The sequence below is a fragment of the Dendrobates tinctorius genome, unplaced genomic scaffold (genome assembly GCF_039654945.1).
Source record: "Dendrobates tinctorius isolate UK_male_01 unplaced genomic scaffold, ASM3965494v1 ptg000086l, whole genome shotgun sequence".
NCBI classification, from domain to species: domain Eukaryota; kingdom Metazoa; phylum Chordata; class Amphibia; order Anura; family Dendrobatidae; genus Dendrobates; species Dendrobates tinctorius.
Window position 1 is genome coordinate 2821146 of NW_027361754.1, and position 22816 is coordinate 2843961.

General features: G+C 43.6%; 1 protein-coding gene across 8 annotated transcripts in view; it reads right to left on the reverse strand.

Moving 5' to 3' along the window:
- Positions 1–535: 535 nt before the first annotated feature.
- Positions 536–22816, reverse strand: part of ROBO4 (roundabout guidance receptor 4) — a 174520-nt gene continuing 152239 nt past the window's right edge. For all 8 annotated transcript variants that reach the window (XM_073584888.1, XM_073584886.1, XM_073584883.1 and 5 more), the window contains 3 exons: positions 14105–14511; positions 5871–6067; positions 536–2011 (listed from right to left, as the gene is read on the reverse strand). In XM_073584888.1, coding sequence (XP_073440989.1) covers positions 1994–2011; positions 5871–6067; positions 14105–14511 — 622 coding nt within the window. In that variant the 3' untranslated portion in view covers positions 536–1993. The remainder of the gene's footprint in view (positions 2012–5870; positions 6068–14104; positions 14512–22816) is intronic.

Consider the following 22816-nt stretch of genomic DNA (forward strand, 5'->3'; position numbering starts at 1 on the left):
GCCTGCAGGTGCCCGGGGCGCCACTCTCTGCATCTCACCATTTAACATTTCTAATTAGACAAGCATGACAATGTGCCAGGATCATGAATGCCAGGATGCTCAATGCCAGGTGGCTCCTGCCCTCCCATATTTGTGACAATTATGTGAAATTTAAAGGGATTGTTCAGTGAAAAGTGTGACAACTTGCTGATATTGGGGGTCCGACCGTTGGGACTACCTGCACTGATCAGCAGATCTGGGACTTTATATCCTGACAGAGAACTTTAGTCCACATTACAAGATGGTGCATCAGGTCGGACACCCGACCACAGCTACATTCATTCTCTAAGGGGCTGACAGAAACAACTAAATTCAGCAATCTACAGTCTAATGATGCGCCATGTATCAGCCGGCATCAGACACCGTGATAAACTGGCACGTTTTAAGACGTCTCATGTAAGTTTGTCTGAAAGCCCCCATTATTCCCAGAATGGAGCGACACCTCGATCATCGGTCTGTTCGATCGCTCACACACAAATCATGTGACCTGCGAACATTGAGATGTACAAATATAACTTTATCAAAAATAAACAAAGTGTAAACAAGTCGAACACATAATATCCTCACTACAAAATCCAATAATATCTACCTCTCCGCAGTCGGGGACACACAGGGCATGCTAGACTACAACTCCCAGCAGATGACAGAACACGCTGGGATTTGTAGTTTGTCCACAGCTGAGCCCCAAGTTACACGATATCACCTTTACTCAAACTATTTTAAAAAAAACTAAAACATTTTCTTAAAAAAAAATAAAAATGTATAAATCATTGTCTGACTACTAGGGAGAGCCGCATTCTCTGCCTACGAGTTGTCAGATTGATTTCAAGTGATTTGCTGGGCTGAGCTGAGCTTTATGGGTTGTAACAATTAGGACATGATGGGAGTTGTAGCTGCACAACAATGAGTTTTGGAAGAATTCTGTGACATTTTACATGGAATTCTGCCAAAAACTGTTTGATGAATCAGGGTCTTTGTAAATTTCTATTTCTTCAAGATCTCTGCTGGCTGCCAGTGAATGGGAAAACTGAGAAGCTGAAATGATCGGACCCAGATGTCTCACAGCTGAGGGTTTGCTACAGTGGTTTTTATTCTAGATAATTCCTCTTGAAGTTGTGCAAACTCAAACACTTGATGGTTTGTTACAATGTATCGGTCCAGGCTGTTTAGCTCACAGAGGATTGTCTAGTCTGGGTGCGTCCGATTGTTTAGTGCATATAGAATGCCATACTTCTCGACAGCACATACTTTATGCAGAGGACAATGTGCTGCCGAGAACGATGATCGTTTATGCTAACCAAAGGATCATTTCACCCGATGTCCGAGCGTTTTTCTTGTTTGTCGGGGATCAGCTGCCTGTTAACACTGCAGGATTATCGTGTTATGAATGTTCCTAGGGACGATAATGGTGCTGTATAAATGCTCCTTAAAGCAGTGAGAAGTATCGGCTCAGCCTCTGACGCGGTTTTCATTCACTAACAGAAACAGAGATCTTGATTGTCATAAGAAAGTCAGACAATACTAAGCGCCATCACTGGTAGCTGACCATCTGATAATCCAGAATATCTGATTCGTACTAAAGGGCTCTCAGTGCATTGTGATTACTCCCCCTATGTATCACAATGTATTGTTATATACACAGCACCGACATCGAGTCCTGGGAACAGCATCTATAAATGGCTGTCCATAGTGACGTTTACATCTGCCACTGTCCGCTGGCTGCAATATAGAGACGCCAATGTTCTAGAAAGTCAACTACAATTATATAGAGGAATCATCAGGCAGAGCGGCAGCTCCTCTGCCCGGTCTCAGTCCCAGTATGGTGACTGCTCTGTGTGTTCTGCATACGCCGCTCCGCAGGTTTCCCCATGAACCTTTCACTGCAGTTGTTGGGATTGGCTGGACTTGTCAGGCCCTCGGTTTTCAGAGGAGCTCATTGGTCGAGGAGTGGTCGCTACTTGAATGATTCCACCTAAAACACAATGTAAAAGGTAAAGTCACAACGTGGCGTCCACAGATAAATCCGCCTTCTACGCTGAAAGCTTCGCCGCAATCGCCGCCAAATATTTCCTTGTGTGTGGAGTCAGTGACAGCAGCAGCCTGAGCAATCCTCAACATAACATCTAATTCCCCAGGAAATAGGAGACCCCATTACCTGTCAGGTATGAAGTCTCCCCACCTTGGATGCCTGGATGCAGGGGAACACCCACCATCCTGCAGTCATCACCCCCGATGCCCCAATAATATGTCCAGACTTCACTGTGCTATTCTGGAGCCGTCTGGGAGCAAGAAAGTACATGAGACGAGTGTGAATGTCCGACATTAAGATCCCATATGTGTACAAACTGTGCAGGAGATCCCAGAGGAGGCGTAAAGTGCAGCATATTGATCCTGCGCTCACTGCGGACGTAGCAGAGAAGCCTCAGATTATAGCAGGTTCCCTGGTGTTGGGTGATGTGTAGATGGCGGCCAGGGCGATACTCCACTGTAGGGTCACGTGTAGATGACATGACAATAATGTGATTTGGCAGCGAGAAGACAAGAAATGATGGAATCTAGAAACCTCAATAGTAGTAACTGGAGCCGCAAGATAACAAGAGGCAGGTGGCAGCTCTCAATGTCCAAAGGGACAAAAATGAAAGCGGGAGTCTATTTGGTGGCCAAAAATTCATCCTCATAAGCACATCCAAGACTTCTGCGCCCCCAATAGCTCCAGCCAAGATTACTGGGCCCCCAAAAGCTACAGCCAAGACCAATGCGCCCCAAATAGCTGCAGCCAAGACCGCAGCACCCCCAATAGCTCCAGCCAAGACCGCTGCACCGTTAATAGCTCCAGCCAAGACCGCTGCGCCCTCAATAGCTCCAGCCAAGACCGCTGCGCCCCCAAAAGCTACAGCCAAGACCACTGTGCCCCAAATAGCTGCAGCCAAGACTGAAGTGCCCCCAATAGCTACAGCCAAGACCGTTGCGCCCCCAATAGCTACAGCCAAGACCGTTGCGCCCCAAGTAGCTACAGGCAAGACCACTGTCCCCTAATAGCTACAGCCAAGACTGCTTCTTCACCAATAGCTACAACCAAGACAGCTGCACCCCCAACAGCTACAGCCAAGACCGCTGCACCCCCAATAGCTACAGCCAAGACCACTGCGCCCCCAATAGCTAAAGCCAAGACCACTGCATCACCAATAGCTAAAGCCAAGACCGCTGCGCCCCAATAGCTACAGCCAAGATCGCTGCATCACCAATAGCTACAGCCAAGACCGTTGCATCACCAATAGCTACAGCCAAGACCGCTGCGCCCCCCATAACTACAGCCAAGACCACTTCCCCCCAAAAGTGACAGCTAAGACCGCTGCGCCCCAATAGCTACAGCCAAGATCGCTGTGCCCCCAATAGCTACATCCAAGACCACTGCGCCTCCCTACAGCCAAGTCCGCTGCGTAACCAATAGCTACAGCCAAGACCGCTGCGCCCAATAGCTACACCCAAAATCGCTGTACCCCCAATAGCTACAGCCAAGACCGCTGCACCCCCAATAGCTACAGCCAAGACCACTGCACCACCAATAGCTACAGCCAAGACTGCTGTGCCCCCAATAGCTACAGCCAAGACCACTGCGCCACCAATAGCTACAGCCAAGACAGCTGCGCCCAATAGCTACAGCCAAGACCGCTGCGCCCCCAATAGCTATAGCCAAGACCATTGCCCCCCAATAGCTACAGCCAAGACCGCTGTGCCCCAATAGCTACAGCCAAGACCGCTGCATCACCAATAGCTACAGCCAAGACCGTTGCATCACCAATAGCCAAGACCGCTGCGCCCCCAAAAACTACAGCCAAGACCACTTCCCCCCAATAGCTACAGCCCAGACTGCTGCGCCCCAATAGCTACAGCCAAGATCGCTGCGCCCCCAATAACTAAAGCCAAGACCGCTGCGTCACCAATAGCTACAGCCAAGACAGCTGCACCCAATAGCTACAGCCAAGACCACTGCGCCCAATAGCTACACCCAAAATCGCTGTACCCCCAATAGCTACAGCCAAGACCGCTGCGCCCAATAGCTACACCCAAAATCGCTATGCCCCCAATAGCTACAGCCAAGACCGCTGCACCCCCAATAGCTACAGCTAAGACCGCTGCACCCCCAATAGCTACAGCCAAGACCGCTGCACCCCCAATAGCTACAGCCAAGACCACTGCGCCACCAATAGCTACAGCCAAGACTGCTGAGCCCCCAATAGCTACAGCCAAGACTGATGCATCACCAATAGCTACAGCCAAGACCGCTGTGCCCCCAATAGCTACAGCCAAGACCACTGCCCCCCAATATCTACAGCCAAGACTGCTGCATCACCAATAGCTACAGCCAAGGCAGCTGCGCCCAATAGCTACACTGAAGATCGCTGCAACCCCAACAGCTACAGCCAAGACCGCTGTGCCCCCAATAGCTACAGCCAAGACCACTGCGCCCGAACAGCTACAGCCAAGACCGCTGCATCACCAATAGCTACAGTCAAGACCGTTGCATCACCAATAGCCAAGACAGCTGCGCCTCCAATAACTACAGCAAAGACCACTTCCCCCAATAGCTACTGCCAAGATCACTGCGATCCCCAATAACTACAGCCAAGACCGTTGCATCACCAATAGCTACAGCTAAGAGAGCTGCGCCCAATAGCTACAGCCAGGACCGCTGCGCCCCCAATAACTACAGCCAAGACCACTTCCTCCCAATAGCTACAGCCAAGATCGCTGTGCCCCCAATAACTACAGCCAAGACCACTTCCCCCCAATAGCTACAGCCAAGACCGCTGCACCTCAATAGCTACAGCCAAAATTGCTGCACCCCAATAGCTACAGCCAAGACCACTGCGCCCCCAATAGCTACAGCCAAGTCCGCTGCATCACCAATAGCTACAGCCAAGATCGCTGCACCCAATAGCTACAGCCAGCACCGCTGCACCCCAATAGCTACAGCCAAGACCGCTGCATCACCAATAGCTGCAGCCAAGACCGCTGCATCACCAATAGCCAAGATCGCTGCACGCCCAAAAACTACAGCCAAGACCACTTCCCCCCCAATAGCTACAGCCCAGACTGCTGCGCCCCAATAGCTACAGCCAAGATCGCTGCGCCCCCAATAGCTACAGCCAAGACCGCTGCATCACCAATAGCTACAGCCAAGACAGTAACACCCAAAAGCTACAGCCAACACTGCTGCACCCCCAATAGCTACAGCCAAGACGACTGTGCCACCAATAGCTACAGCCAAGACTGCTGTGCCCCCAATAGCTACAGCAAAGACTGCTGCTGCCCTTACTGTTAAAGTCAAGATGTCTGCGCCCTGAATAGCTACAGGCTAAAATCATTGCGCCCCCTAAAGTTACACCTGACCCCTGCACCTTTATAGTTACATCCAAACTTCTGTGCCCCCAATAGTTTCACCTACCACAGCACCTCCTATAGTCAAGGCTGGACTGGCCCACCAGAGAACCAGAGAATCCTCCGGTGGGCCCTGGCTTCACTTTCAGGAGAGTTCATAGTGCAAACATTGCAGCTGCGGCTCTTTACTGGGGTGAAAGATGGGCCCTCAAAATCAAATCCTCTGGTCGGCCCAGTGTTCTTCAGTCTGACATTTCCTATAGTTATATCGCATTCAACATTGCCACACCAATGAACACTGCACTCCTAATAGTTACACCCCGAATTATGGGTCTCTCTATAACTACATGTCAGACCACAGCACCCCCTATAGCCACACCTAAGACCACTGCCCCAATACGACACTGTTTTCTATTGCCAAAGCGCTCATATACCAGACGTGTCCACACCTTCTTACTGAACGGATACTGCGGCCTCGTCTGGCTCCTGTGTCGGTATTTTGCCTCCAGTTCGTCCATCCAGTCAATGTTCCAGTCCAGAACCGGCAGCGGATTTGCTTTGGGCTTTCTACCGTTCAGTTCACTGCTGTTCCCCGGCTTTTGAGCTGCCAGTAATCCATCCAGGGGGAACGCCGAGGGCGATAAGTCTGAAGATAAACAGAGGAGAGATCAGGTCTGTGTTATAGATGGAATGAATCAGTCACTGCCCCCACAGTATCAGTACATTCACCTCCTTAAAAACTCTGTGCTGCTCAGAAGATACAGCTCCTACAACTATGTTATTCTCAGTCCTTGACCTTACAAAAAGTACAGTTCTTCCTTGAAATACTCTGTGCTGCTGGGGATCCTGCAGTTCTTACTACATCACTGTCAGTCTGCCTTACAAGATGAACACAATCTTCTCCTGAAATACTCTGCACAGCGGAGGCGATCAGATTACTTTGTTTCATAGTCTGATCATAGCATTCCTGCAGCACCTTCGTCTCCTTCTGTGCCTGCAAGTAGGAAGGTTCCCTTTAAGTATAAAGCATTAACTATAGGCGACTCAAGGGGATGAGGCATCAGAACGTAAATGTATTGGCAGCAGATATAATATTAAACGGCTCCGCTGCCAGAGAAGAGATTGGCGCAGTCAGTGATAGCTGGGGAACACAGACTTTATGATATGCAGAGCGATTCCCGAAGAACAGATCTCAGCAAGGAGCCAAAAATACTGAAAGAACTCACCTCGCATAGTCCGTCCTCCCCCACATCTCATTAATCAGAATAGTCTCATGGAGAGCGAAAAATGAAAATGGTGATTTATCACCATCACATCTCAGAGGAGAAACCTGCCCCATCCAATGTTCTAATGTTACCCTGACGTCACCAGGTGCATGATGGGAACGAAAATTCACATAGGAAAACGCTACTTGTACATAGGGGGCAGTATTATAGTAGTTATATTCTTGTACATAGTGGGCAGTATTATAGTAGTTATATTCTTGTATATAGGAGCAGTATTATAGTAGTTATATTCTTGTACATAGGGGGGCAGTATTATAGTAGTTATATTCCTGTACATAGGCGCAGTATTATAGTACTTATATTCTTGTACATAGGAGCAGTATTATAGTAGTTATATTCTTGTATATAGGAGCAGTATTATAGTAGTTATATTCTTGCACATAGGAGCAGTATTATAGTAGTTATATTCTTGTACATAGGAGCAGTATTATAGTAGTTATATTCTTGTACATAGGAGCAGTATTATAGTAGTTATATTCTTGTACATAGGAGCAGTATTATAGTAGTTATATTCTTGTACATAGGAGCAGTATTATAGTAGTTATATTCTTGTACATAGGGGGGCAGTATTATAGTAGTTATATTCCTGTACATAGGCGCAGTATTATAGTACTTATATTCTTGTACATAGGAGCAGTATTATAGTAGTTATATTCTTGTATATAGGAGCAGTATTATAGTAGTTATATTCTTGCACATAGGAGCAGTATTATAGTAGTTATATTCTTGTACATAGGAGCAGTATTATAGTAGTTATATTCTTGTACATAGGAGCAGTATTATAGTAGTTATATTCTTGTACATAGGAGCAGTATTATAGTAGTTATATTCTTGTACATAGGAGCAGTATTATAGTAGTTATATTCTTGTACATAGGGGGGCAGTATTATAGTAGTTATATTCCTGCACATAGGCGCAGTATTATAGTACTTATATTCTTGTACATAGGTGGCACTGTTATAGTAGTTATATTCTAGTACATAGGGAGCAGTATTATAGTGGTTATATTCTTGTATATAGGAGCAGTATTATAGTAGTTATATTCTTGCACATAGGAGCAGTATTATAGTAGTTATATTCTTGTATATAGGGGCAGAATTATAGTAGTTATATTCTTGTACATAGGAGCAGTATTATAGTAGCTTTATTCTTGTTGATAGGAGCAGTGTTATAGTAGTTATATTCTTGCACATAGGAGCAGTATTATAGTAGTTATATTCTTGTATATAGGGGCAGAATTATAGTAGTTATATTCTTGTACATAGGAGCAGTATTATAGTAGTTATATTCTTGTACATACTGTATGAGCAGTATTATAGTAGTTATATTATTGTATATATAGGCAGTATTATAGTAGCTATATTCTTGCACATAGGAGCAGTATTATAGTAGTTATATTCTTGTACATAGGGGGGCAGTATTATAGTAGTTATATTCCTGTACATAGGGGCAGTATTATAGTAGTTATATTCCTGTACATAGGGGCAGTATTATAGTAGTTCTATTCTTGTACATAGGAGCAGTATTATAGTAGTTATATTCTTGTACATAGGAGCAGTATTATAGTAGTTATATTCTTGTACATAGGGGGGCAGTATTATAGTAGTTATATTCCTGTACATAGGCGCAGTATTATAGTACTTATATTCTTGTACATAGGTGGCACTGTTATAGTAGTTATATTCTAGTACATAGGGAGCAGTATTATAGTAGTTATATTCTTGTATATAGGAGCAGTATTATAGTAGTTATATTCTTGCACATAGGAGCAGTATTATAGTAGTTATATTCTTGTATATAGGGGCAGAATTATAGTAGTTATATTCTTGTACATAGGAGCAGTATTATAGTAGTTATATTCTTGTTCATAGGAGCAGTGTTATAGTAGTTATATTCTTGCACATAGGAGCAGTATTATAGTAGTTATATTCTTGTATATAGGGGCAGAATTATAGTAGTTATATTCTTGTACATAGGAGCAGTATTATAGTAGTTATATTCTTGTACATACTGTATGAGCAGTATTATAGTAGTTATATTATTGTATATATAGGCAGTATTATAGTAGCTATATTCTTGCACATAGGAGCAGTATTATAGTAGTTATATTCTTGTACATAGGGGGGCAGTATTATGGTAGTTATATTCCTGTACATAGGGGCAGTATTATAGTAGTTATATTCCTGTACATAGGGGCAGTATTATAGTACTTATATTCTTGTACATAGGAGCAGTATTATAGTAGTTATATTCTTGTACATAGGAGCAGTATTATAGTAGTTATATTCTTGTATATAGGGGCAGAATTATAGTAGTTATATTCTTGTATATAGGAGCAGTATTATAGTAGTTATATTCTTGTATATAGGAGCAGTATTATAGTACAGTAGTTATATTCTTGTACATAGGAGCAGTATTATAGTAGTTATATTCTTGTATATAAGAGCACTATTATATTAGTTATATTCTTGTACACAGGAGCAGTATTATAGTAGTTATATTCTTGTATATAAGAGCACTATTATATTAGTTATATTCCTGTACATAGGGGCAGTATTATAGTAGCTATATTCTTGTACATAGGGGCAGTATTATAGTAGTTATATTCTTGTACATAGGGGCAATATTATAGTAGTTATATTCTTGTACATAGGGGCAGTATTATAGTAGCTATATTCTTGTACATAGGGAGCAGTATTATAGTAGTTATATTCTTGTATATTGGAGGCGGTATTATAGTAGTTATATTCCTGTACATAGGGGCAGTATTATAGTAGTTATATTCTTGTACATAGGGGCAATATTATAGTAGTTATATTCTTGTACATAGGGGCAGTATTATAGTAGCTATATTCTTGTACATAGGGAGCAGTATTATAGTAGTTATATTCTTGTATATTGGAGGCGGTATTATAGTAGTTATATTCCTGTACATAGGGGCAGTATTATAGTAGTTATATTCTTGTACATAGGGGCAGTATTATAGTAGTTATATTCTTGTACATAGGGGCAATATTATAGTAGTTCTATTCTTGTACATGGGAGCAGTATTATAGTAGTTATATTCTTGTACATAGGGGGCAATATTATAGTAGTTATATCCTTGTACATAAGTGCAGTATTATAGTAGTTATATTCTTGTACATAGGAGCAGTATTATAGTAGTTATATTCTTGGACATAGGAGCAGTATTATAGCAGTTATATTCTTGTACATGGGGCAGTATTATAGTAGTTCTATTCTTGTACATAGGAGCAGTATTATAGTAGTTATATTCTTGTACATAGGAGCAGAATTTAGCAAATAATTAATTTCCTGTTAGTAAGAAAACATTAGGTAATAAACCATATTCCATGGAACGTCTTTACCACATGACTCAGTAATAATACTGCGGTAGTCGTGTCCCCCTCTTTTCTGCGCACATTTCATTACATTGTTTATTATATAATGAACCATCCTGTTGCTAGAAATGCTCTGATCGTTGATCGCCAGGTTCCCTCGCTCGTGGCTGGATACTAATCTTCCTTGACCTTGGCCGTCATTGAATCTCACTTTGGTTTGTGCGGCGTGACAGACAGATGTTCCAGAAAAGCCGCTTAAAATAATCAGATTTCATCTGATAATTCAGGATTTCACTCAGAACATAAATAAGTTGTTTGTAAAAATGTGAAATTAACTCTCCAGCTGCCAGAAGGCGTCGGTAAATCCAAATGACTAACAGACACTGGAGTAAAGATGATTTGTTCCAGAAAATAAGGATTTACTGCGCTGGGGCTTCGCTTTATGGCTTCCATGAATTGTGATATGCAGATTGTCAGCTCTGCCCCATTAAGCCTATGTATAACCACAGAGCGGACTAGTGATTTGAGCACGGCTATGGAGAATGTGGCACTAAACATAAGTTTTAATGCGAGGATTTATGATGCTTCCTCTCGAATCCACCACCCATGGTTATCCATTTGATGCAAACGACAACTCCCAGCATGTCATGGAGAGCCACAGGTTGCAGAGAACGGTTTTGATAGATACTAAGATGATATGAGGAACTGAAGTTTCCATGTAATTACAGGGGAAATGCTCCAAAAAGGGCCAGCGACCTTTCTTCTCTCATCTATGATCTCCGTTCTTTGCATGTGCAGATGTCACAGATTTCGCAGGAACATGCCGCCACGTTGTCTGTTGGTATAAGGCCTCACAAAGGTCACCTATGGGCCCCACTTACATCCCATCGCCTTAGCGCTGCCTGATGCTGCAGCAATGAATAATAATGATGATTGGGATATATTGTGAGGCGATGGATGGACGCGGCGGTGTAAACACACCATACGGGAACAGATGGCGGCGAGATCTCATTGCGTGACCTTACTTAACCCTGTCAGGAAAATACGCGTCCGGAATGGGCTCAGCACTCCGCCGCTCATCCATTCCCCACCTAAGGGACCGTGCACAGGTCATCTTCCATGAAAGCGCTGAATCCCTCCCAATTTCCAAGGAGGTTTCTGTAAAGACAGTGGAGTCATGCCCTATCCGCAGTGAAATGTGGAAAGGAAAACACATCACAGGAGTTAAAAAAATGTAGATTCACAATACCTTGCTAATAATTAGTAAGGAGTAATGAGCCCTGGGGGGGCACGACCCTCTCGCTGGTTTGGTGGTTGGAAGCTCGGAGCTGTCAATTATCAGCTGATACATTGTACACAGGACGGTTACTATGGAAACCGCAATCACCAAATCACTAACAAAACAATGTATCAGTAATGTAGCAGAAGAGCGGGAAGGTAATAGATAATTAATGGAAGTGTGACGCCGGGAATACGCATTGTTCTCAGCCACACGCCGGCCTACAGTGTGGAGAGCGCTGCAGAATACATCACGTGCGTACATATAAGTGGTATTTTTCCTTTAAGGACACCTGCACTGATAAATTTGGGGACTACATGTACAGTGATTCCCTTCTATACATCTATTATCAGAATCCTGAATGGATGAACTGAGGCGATCCGATAACTATGACTGGCGGCTGTAGGAAGATCAATGCCCCCTCCAGTGCCCAGGACGTCCATCAGGATGACGCTGGCAATTTAGTATGCAGGAAAGGAAGCAAGACAGATGAAAAGTGTACAAACTCTAAACATGAAGCCCAAGGTTATACTATTGTACTCATGACAACACTTCTTGTCCGAGCGCCGACATGTCATTGGGACATTCTGCGCATGCAGCTCAGTAAGGTTTACACTGATCCAGGCCAGTAAGGATGAGTATGATCTGTTCCATGTATTGTTCCTCTGACAATCCATTACAAGGCCAAAGCACAGATAGGAAGTATTGCCATAGGCACAGAACATGCCACAGTCCTTGCCTGCATAGTTACTTATGGAAGTATACACACTTGGTCAAAATTGTTGGTACCCTCGTTTAATGACAGAAAAACCCACAATGGTGACAGAAATAACTTGAATCTGACAAAAGTAATAATAAATAAAAAATCTACGAAAATGAACAAATGAAAGTCAGACATTGCTTTTCAACCATGCTTCCACAGAATTAAAAAAAAAGATAAAACTCATGAAATAGGCCTGGACAGAAATGATGGTAGCCTTAACTTAATATTTTGTTGCACGACCTTTTGAGGCAATCACTGCAATCAAACGATTCCTGTAACTGTCAATGAGACTTCTGCACCTCTCAACAGGTATTTTGGCCCACTCCTCAAGGGCAAACTGCTCCAGTTGTCTCGTGTTTGAAGGTTGCCTTTTCCAGACGGCATGTTTCAGCTCTTTCCAAAGATGCGATTTAGGTCAGGGCTCATAGAAGACCACTTCAGAATAGTCCAATGTTTTCCTCTTAGCCATTCTTGGTTGTTTTTAGCTGTGTGTTTTGGGTCATTATCGTGTTGCAAGACGCATGACCTGCGACTGAGACCATGCTTTCTGACACTGGGCAGCACATTTCTCTCTAGAATCCCTTGATAGTCTTGAGATTTCCTTGTACCTTCCACAGATTCTAGACACCCTGTGCCAGATGGGAAATCAGGAGACAAAGGAGTGACAGGTGATAAAAAAAAGCCAATATAAATTTTATTGGGTATCAATCAATAATAAAAGTACATATCAAAAGAGTAACATATATCCCAGAGACGCATGGACAGGAAGGACCCCTTAAAAGGAGCAAAAGATTTAGACATGTGTATATAGCCATAGTATTAATAGCGCTGATGTGCCTTGCCAAAAAGTTCCATTTTTGTCTCATCTGCCATAGGACTTTCTCCGAGAAGCTTTGTGGCTTGTCAACATGTAGTTTGGCAAATTCCAGTCTGACTTTTTTATGATTTTTTTCCAACAATGGTGACCTCCTTGGTTGTCTCACATGAAGTCCACTTTGGCTCATACAACGATGGATGGTGCGATCTAACACTGATGACCCTTGAGCTTGAAGTTCACCTTTAATCTGTTTAGAAGTTTTTCTTGGCTCTTTTGTTACCATTCGTATTATCCGTCTCTATGATTAGTCATCATTTTTCCTCCTGTGGCCACATCCAGGGAGGTTGGCTACAGTCCCACGGAGCTTACATTTCTGAATAATACAGTATGTGCAACTGTAGTCACAGGAACATCAAGCTGCTTGGAGTTGGTCTTATGACTTTTACCTTTAACATGTTTGTCTATAATTTTCATTCTAATCTCCTGAGACAACTCTTCCCTTCGCTTCCCCATGTTGAGTGTAATACACACCATGTCACCAAACAGCACAGTGAGTATCTGTAGCCCTCTATACAGGCCCACTCACTGATTCCAAGATTGTAGACACCTGTGATGCTAATTAGTAGTGATGAGCGAGTATGCTTGTTTCTCGAGAATTCTGAGCATGCTCGGGTGTTCTCCGAGTAATTTGGGCGTGCGCGGAGATTTATTTTGTGTCGCTGCAGCCGCATGATTTGCGGCTCCTAGACAGCATGAGTACATGTGGGGATTGCTTGTTTGTTAGGGAATTCTCACATGTATTCAGGCTGTCTAGCAGCCGCAAATCATGCAGCTGCGGCGACACAAAATAAATCTCCGAGCACGCCCAAACTACTCGGAGAACACCCGAGCATGCTCCTTGATTAACATGTCCCTTTTGTCACATTATTTGCAGGGGTACCATCATTTCAGTACAGGCCTATTTCATGAATTTTATATTGTTAAAAATTCTGTGGAAGCATGGTTGAAAAGCAATGTCTGACTTTCTTTTTTTCATTTTCAGAGATTTTTTATTTATTATTATTTTTGTTAGATTCAAGAAATTTCTGTGAGCATTGTGGGTTTTTCTGTCATTAAACGAGGGTACCAACAATTTTGACCACATGTGTATTATGAAGTTGCCATACAATCAATTGCCTGCTACAGGACTATACTCACCAGTGGAGATTCGGTCTGCGCCTACAGGCTGAGACGGGGTTATGCCAAGGCAAAAGTTGTCCACAGCCACAGCCAGGGCTTTGGCAAAGTTGGCATCCATAAGGAAGGAGCCATCTGAAGAGCTGACCATGCTGCAGCGGGCGCTGGTGAAGTTATCCTCCGATACAGACCCCCAACCATTGACCAGAGACCCCGCCATGGAGCCCTCATAATCACTGACGCTGGAGGTCGGCGTCTCACAATACTTTCTGTAGGACTTTAAGGAGCTGAGCTCTCCCAGGTCCAGGTCATCATCTTCATCGGCGGCGTCCAGTTCTGTCAGTTCTGAAGGGCTGCAGATATAACCGTAGGTGTTGGAGGTTGTGGAGAACGGCCCCGGGAGCGTGGAGTCGCTCTCAGAGGGATGTCTATGGGGAACAGAAATGCCACAAATTATTGCATCACAGTAACTGAACCACAAGCGAAAAGTAACAGTAGATCTAAAACAAGTCTGTGCATCATGGAGTGGCAGCCTCTGGTATAGTAGGTGCAACTTCCTGTGACCATTTAAGTATAGAAATCTTTATCACACAGTTGGCAAGAGAAGTATCAACTAGTCAGCGGAGAAGAAAGCTGTCTTGGTGCCCAAAGAAGGGGTTTCAAGTAGCGCCCTATATTCACTGGGACACTGCACCACTTGGTGGGATCTCTACCTCTTTACTGTAGGCAGCTGCGCTGGCTCCTCTCCTGTGCTTATTCACCCCCATCTACATGGGGCACCACCAGGTCTATTCCTGGTGCCCATCTCTCACTAATGCACTTTAGGGGAGTACTTATTTTACCCTGGTGCCTACAGCATTACCAGCAGCACAGAAACAGTGTCTGTCTGACAGAAATAAGGACACGGTGTCCCCTCTCCAATGATGTGTGGCACAGGAAGAGTTAATCTGATGGCACGGTGATACTATGTGATAAAACTCTCAGGCATTAATCAAAAACCAGGGGAAGAGTCTTGAGGAGATCATTTGCATATTCCCAGTGCCTTCTGGGATAAGTGAAGAGTCTCCGCGAGCTCAACGATCACTGGGTTTTGACCGTTGCAGCTGAAAAGAGGAAATCGGAAAACCAGGGGAAGAGTCTTGAGGAGATCATTTGCATATTCCCAGTGCCTTCGGGGATAAGTGAAGAGTCTCCGCGAGCTCAACGATCACTGGGTTTTGGCCGTTGCAGCTGAAAAGAGGAAATCGGAAAACCAGGGGAAGAGTCTTGAGGAGATCATTTGCATATTCCCAGTGCCTTCTGGGATAAGTGAAGAGTCTCCGCGAGCTCAACGATCACTGGGTTTTGGCCGTTGCAGCTGAAAAGAGGAAATCGGAAAACCAGGGGAAGAGTCTTGAGGAGATCATTTGCATATTCCCAGTGCCTTCGGGGATAAGTGAAGAGTCTCCGCGAGCTCAACGATCACTGGGTTTTGGCCGTTGCAGCTGAAAAGAGGAAATCGGAAAACCAGGGGAAGAGTCTTGAGGAGATCATTTGCATATTCCCAGTGCCTTCTGGGATAAGTGAAGAGTCTCCGCGAGCTCAACGATCACTGGGTTTTGGCCGTTGCAGCTGAAAAGAGGAAATTGGAAAACCAGGGGAAGAGTCTTGAGGAGATCATTTGCATATTTGGCTCATCTTTCATCGTTTTTAAGAAATCTCAAGATGGAAGAGGCCAGGAGCCATTTGGTGAGCTGCATTTCTTGCTACATGTTCACAGATTTACCAGTGGAAAAGCCAAACTTCACATGCCACAAATGCAAGCTTGTGTCCCTGTTGGAGGAAAAGTTGCAAAATCTCGAAGAGAGGTTAGCTACGTTGAAGATCATTAAGGAAGGTGAAGAGTTCTTGGACAGAGCAGAATTATCTCTTCATGTTACAGAAAGAGAAGAAATTCGAAGTGCACCTGAAGAAACAGAGGAATGGAGACATGTGACCCAGAGAAGCAGGAGGATCAGGAGGCAGTCAGCACCCATACTGCTCAGGAACCAGTACCAGGCTCTAACGCAGGAAAACGATGAAGAAATACATCAGGATAAGACTTTGCCAACAAACAGCAACCTTGTACGCCCTCAGAGTCCTCCTGGATGGAGAAAGAAAAATGTTGTGAAGAAGAAACGGAGAGTGGTGGTCATGGGGGATTCCCTGCTGAGAGGAACAGAGGCCGCTATCTGCAGACCGGATATAACTACAAGAGAAATGTGCTGTCTTCCAGGTGCAAAAATTAAAGATGTGTCTGACAGGATATCAGGACTCTTCAGACCTACAGATGACTACCCATTCCTGCTACTACATGTGGGGACAAATGACACCGCAAGAAACGACCTGGAAATCATCTGCAGAGACTTTGAAGACTTAGGCAAGAAAGTGAAAGAACTGGGAGCGCAGGTGGTCTTCTCTTCCATCCTCCCAGTGGATGGCCATGGAACAAGGAGGTGGAATAAGATTCTGCAGGTGAACAACTGGCTACGTCGATGGTGCCGTCAGCAACGATTTGGATTTCTGGATCACGGAGTGAACTACTTATACGATGGACTACTTGCTAGAGATGGGGTGCACCTTACGAAGACTGGAAAGCATGTATTTGGAAGTCGCCTTGCTACACTTGTAAGGAGAGCTTTAAACTAGAACAACATGGGAAGGGAAGCAAAAGACCAGAAAAAGCCATACACCTGACAAATGCTATTGAGAACTCTGCTATTAGAAGTGGAAAGGAAGAACAAAGACGAAAGAATCTAATTAATAAAAATATTGGAGAAAGAGAAACCAATCACAAACTAAAATGTTTCTATACTAATGCACAAAGCATGGGCAACAAACAAGGAGAATTGGAACTACTAACACAGGAACAGAAATATGATGTAATTGGAATCACTGAAACTTGGTGGGACAATACACATGATTGGAATACAAGACTAGAAGGATACAACTTATTTGCAAGAAACAGACTTGATAAACGAGGAGGGGGTGTCGCATTGTATGTTCGAAACGCGTATATCTGCACAGAGATTGAAGCTTCAGAGACTGGGAGTTCTGTGGAAACTGTTTGGGTAAGAATACAAGGATAGAACAATGGAAAGGACACCATTGTAGGCATTTACTACAGGCCACCTGTGCAAGCCGAAGATATAGATGAACTCTTTATGCATCAGATGGCCAAGTTCTCCAAAAAATATGACATAGTTGTCATGGGAGATTTCAACTATCCAGACATTTGTTGGGAATCTCTCTCAGGCAAAACTAACAGGTCAAGGAAATTCTTATCCTCTCTTGCTGACAACTTTATCTTCCAAAAGGTAAGGGAGAAAACAAGGGGAACTGCTACCTTGGATCTAATCCTTATAAACAGGGAGGAAATGGTTGAGGAGGTAAAAGTGGCTGGGACCCTAGGAGGTAGCGACCATGCTATTTTAGAATTTTGGATTACTAGAGGTGGAAGACCTGTGAAGACTCAGACGTCAAGGTTAGATTTCAGAAAGGCAAATTTTAAGGGATTCAGAAAGAGAATTGGAGGGATCCAATGGCTGGATATCCTTAAAGACAAAAATGTCCAGGAAGGATGGGAAATCTTGAAAAATGAAATTCTCAAAGCACAGTTGTTAACAATTCCGAAAAGAGGGAAGAATAGGAAGCATTTAAGGAAACCAGGATGGATGAACACAGAACTTAAGCACATGCTAAAAAGGAAGAAAAAAATGTTTATAAAATGGAAAGAGGGAGACATATCTAAAGAAGAATATAATGCTGTCTGCAGAACCTGCAGGGCACAAATCAGATTATCTAAAGCTGAAAATGAACTGAGGCTTGCAAGAGATGTCATAAGCAATAATAAAGGATTTTGGGGATATGTCAAAAGTAAAAGAAAAGTCAAAGATGCTATAGGATTTTTACAGGATGAAAATGATGAAATGGTAAGACAGGATGTTGAGAAGGCTGAACTTTTAAATTCCTATTTTGCATCTGTTTTCTCTCAGAAAGGAAATGCAACATCAACTGTTATTCACTGTCCTATTAAGGGAATAGAAGAATCCAGGATATCTATAAACAGAAAGATAGTGAGGAAACACTTAGCTAACCTAAATGAATTCAAGTCTCCAGGTCCAGATGAATTACACCCCAGAGTACTGAAGGAGATAGCAGAAGAAATTTTTGAACCCCTCTCCATAATCTTTGAAAATTCTTGGAGAACAGGAGAAGTGCCAGAAGACTGGAGAAGAGCAAATGTTGTTCCTATCTTCAAAAAGGGGAAGAAGGTGGACCCAGGCAACTATAGGCCGGTGAGTCTGACTTCTATACCAGGAAAGATCTTTGAACAAATTATTAAACAACATGTATGTCAATACCTGGATAAGAATGAAGTGATTAAACAGAGTCAGCATGGGTTTCTAACTAATAAGTCATGTCAGACTAACTTAATTTCCTTCTATGACGGTATCACTGATTGGGTGGATCAAGGAAATGCTGTAGATATAATATATCTTGACTTCAGCAAAGCATTTGACAAAGTCTCTCATACAATCCTTATTGAAAAAATGACTAAGTATGGAATGGACAAGGCAACTGTTAGGTGGATTCATAACTGGCTTAGTGATCGGACCCAAAGAGTGGTCGTAAATGGCTGCACATCCAGTTGGAAGGATGTCTCAAGTGGGGTACCACAGGGCTCTGTCCTGGGCCCTGTATTGTTCAACATCTTTATCAACGATTTAGATGAAGGAATTGAGGGTAAACTGATTAAATTTGCTGATGACACAAAGCTAGGAGGGATAGCTAATACTAGAGAAGAGAGAGAGAGGATTCAAAAAGATTTAAATAAACTGGAGAAGTGGGCAGCAACTAACAGAATGGTTTTTAACAGGGAGAAATGCAAAGTACTACATCTGGGCAATAAAAATGAAAAAAGCATATATAGAATGGGAGGAATAGGGCTAAGTGACAGCACATGTGAAAAAGACTTGGGTATACTAATAGATCACAGACTGAATATGAGTCAACAGTGTGATGCAGCAGCAAAAAAGGCAAATGCAATTCTAGGATGTATTAACAGAAGCATACAGTCTAGATCACGTGAAGTCATTATTTCCCTCTACTCCTCTTTGGTCAGACCTCATCTGGAATATTGTGTCCAGTTTTGGGCACCACATTTTAAAAAAGACATCAACAAACTGGAGCAAGTTCAGAAAAGAGCGACCAGAATGGTGACCGGTCTGCAAACCCTGTCTTATGAGGAAAGGTTGCAGGATTTGGGAATGTTTAGTTTGCAAAAGAGAAGACTGAGAGGAGACTTAATAGCTGTCTACAAATATCTAAAGGGCTGTCACATTGTAGAAGGATCAACTTTATTCTCATTTGCACAAGGAAAGACTAGAAGCAATGGGATGAAACTGAATGGGAAGAGACACAGATTAGATATTAGAAAAAACTTTTTGACAGTTAGAGTGATCAATGAGTGGAACAGGCTGCCACGAGAAGTGGTGAGTTCTCCTTCAATGGAAGTCTTCAAACAGAGGCTGGACAGACATCTGACTGGGATGATTTAGCGAATCCTGCTTTGAGCAGGGGGTTGGACCAGATGGCCCAGGAGGTCCCTTCCAACTCTACGATTCTATGATTCTATGATTCTATAATATGTCCGATCTAATTAATCTCATCAGATAGACAGATAAATGCCAGAGCGGATGACAGGACACCTGATAATTCAGAAACGTGATCAATAAAAAGGACTGCATTAACCCTTTGTCAACTGAAGTAAATCTGAGCAGGTACAGAGAGATGTCGTCTGCGGTGACTCCACACAAGACAAGGGACTCCTTGTGATTGACAGTCATGATTTTCTCCTCCAAAACTGCTACTCCTCGCTAATGTCCCTGATCTTTGTGTCAGTGTTTTCTCGTAAATTATCCATGAATCAGAAAGACCTGGATGAACAGAGTTGTAAGCCCCTTCCACACAGAGAAGGGGATGCTGCCCACCTACTCATGTATCATATAGAAAATATTGTGCGATAACACGCAAAATCAATAAACTGATGCAGCTTTTAGTCTGTTTGGTGCCGAGGTTTTTCATAAAACTATGAATAATGCTGGTCCAATATCTGACAAAAGTAACTTGGTTTCGGCTATCAATACAGGGCGATCAATTGCCCCAATAACTATCAATACGGGGCAATCAGTAACTACCAATACGAGGAGATCAGTAACTACCAATACGGAGCAATCAGTAACTACCAATACGGGGCGATCAGTAATTACCAATACGAGGAGATCAGTAACTACCAATACCAGGAGATCAGTAACTACCAATATGGGACGATCAGTAGCTACCAATATGGAGCAATCAGTAACTACCAATACGGGGCGATCAGTAACTACCAATACGGTGCAATCAGTAACTACCAATACGGGGCGATCAGTAACTACCAATACGGGGCAATCAGTAACTACCAATACGGGGCAATCAGTAAATACCAATACAGGGCGATCAACAAATACCAATAGAGGGCGACCAGTAACTACCAATAGAGGGCGATCAGTAACTACCAATATGGGGCGATCAGTAACTACCAATACGGGGCAATCAGTAACTACCAATACGGGGCAATCAGTAACTACCAATACGGGGCGATCAGTAACTACCAATACGAGGAGATCTGTAACTACCAATACGAGGCGATCAGTAACTACCAATACGGAGCGATCAGTTACTACCAATACGGGGCGATCAGTAACTACCAATACGGGGCGATCAGTAACTACCAAAAGAGGGCGATCAGTAACTACCAATACGGGGCGATCAGTAACTACCAAAAGAGGGCGATCAGTAACTACCAATACGGGGCGATCAGTAACTACCAATACGGAGTGATCAGTAACTACCAAAAGAGGGCGATCAGTAACTACCAATACGGGGCGATCAGTAACTACCAATACGGAGTGATCAGTAATTACCAATACGGGGCGATCAGTAACTACCAATATGGGGCGATCAGTAAATACCAATAGAGGGCGACCAGTAACTACCAATACGGAGTGATCAGTAATTACCAATACGGGGCGATCAGTAACTACCAATACGGAGTGATCAGTAACTACCAATACGAGGTGATCAGTAACTACCAATATGGGGCGATCAGTAAATACCAATAGAGGGCGACCAGTAACTACCAATACGGAGTGATCAGTAATTACCAATACGGGGCGATCAGTAACTACCAATACGGAGTGATCAGTAACTACCAATACGAGGCGATCAGTAACTACCAATATGGGGCGATCAGTAAATACCAATAGAGGGCGACCAGTAACTACCAATAGAGGGCGACCAGTAACTACCAATACGGAGTGATCAGTAATTACCAATACGGGGCGATCAGTAACTACCAATATGGAGTGATCAGTAACTACCAATACGAGGCGATCAGTAACTACCAATATGGGGCGATCAGTAATTACCAATACGGGGCGATCAGTAACTACCAATACGGGGCGATCAGTAACTACCAATACGGAGTGATCAGTAACTACCAATACGAGGCGATCAGTAACTACCAATACGAGGCGATCAGTAACTACCAATACGGAGTGATCAGTAACTACCAATACGGAGTGATCAGTAACTACCAATACGGAGTGATCAGTAACTACCAATACGGAGTGATCAGTAACTACCAATACGGGGCGATCAGTAACTACCAGTACGGAGTGATCAGTAACTACCAATACGAGGCGATCAGGAACTACCAATATGGGGCGACCAGTAACTACCAATAGAGGGCGACCAGTAACTACCAATAGAGGGCGATCAGTAACTACCAATATGGGGCGATCAGTAACTACCAATACGAGGCGATCAGTAACTACCAATATGGGACGATCAGTAAGCTACTAATGCAAGGTGATCAATTACCTATTATTAAAGTGTGATCAGTAACCTACCGACATAATCTGGTTCTACTAAAACATAAGGGGTAAACCTCACAACACAGTGGTCTGGGACCTTGCAGTGTATCAACAAGCGCAGCTAATACCAGTCCCATTACTGATACTCCCCGTATGGTGCACACATTTTGCAGTGCACAGGACTCGGGGAATTTGCGGTTGCATTTCATCAGTAACTACCAATACGGGGCAATCAGTAAATACCAATACGGGGCGATCAGTAAATACCAATAGAGGGCGACCAGTAACTACCAATAGAGGGCGATCAGTAACTACCAATAGAGGGCGATCAGTAACTACCAATAGAGGGCGATCAGTAACTACCAATACGGGGCAATCAGGAACTACCAATACGGGGCGATCAGTAACTACCAATACGAGGAGATCAGTAACTACCAATACGAGGCGATCAGTAACTACCAATACGGAGCGATCAGTTACTACCAATACAGGGCGATCAGTAACTACCAATACGGGGCGATCAGTAACTACCAATACGGAGCGATCAGTTACTACCAATACAGGGCGATCAGTAACTACCAATACGGGGCGATCAGTAACTACCAAAAGAGGGCGATCAGTAACTACCAATATGGGGCGATCAGTAAATACCAATAGAGGGCGACCAGTAACTACCAATACGGAGTGATCAGTAATTACCAATACGGGGCGATCAGTAACTACCAATACGGGGCGATCAGTAACTACCAATACGGAGTGATCAGTAACTACCAATACGAGGCGATCAGTAACTACC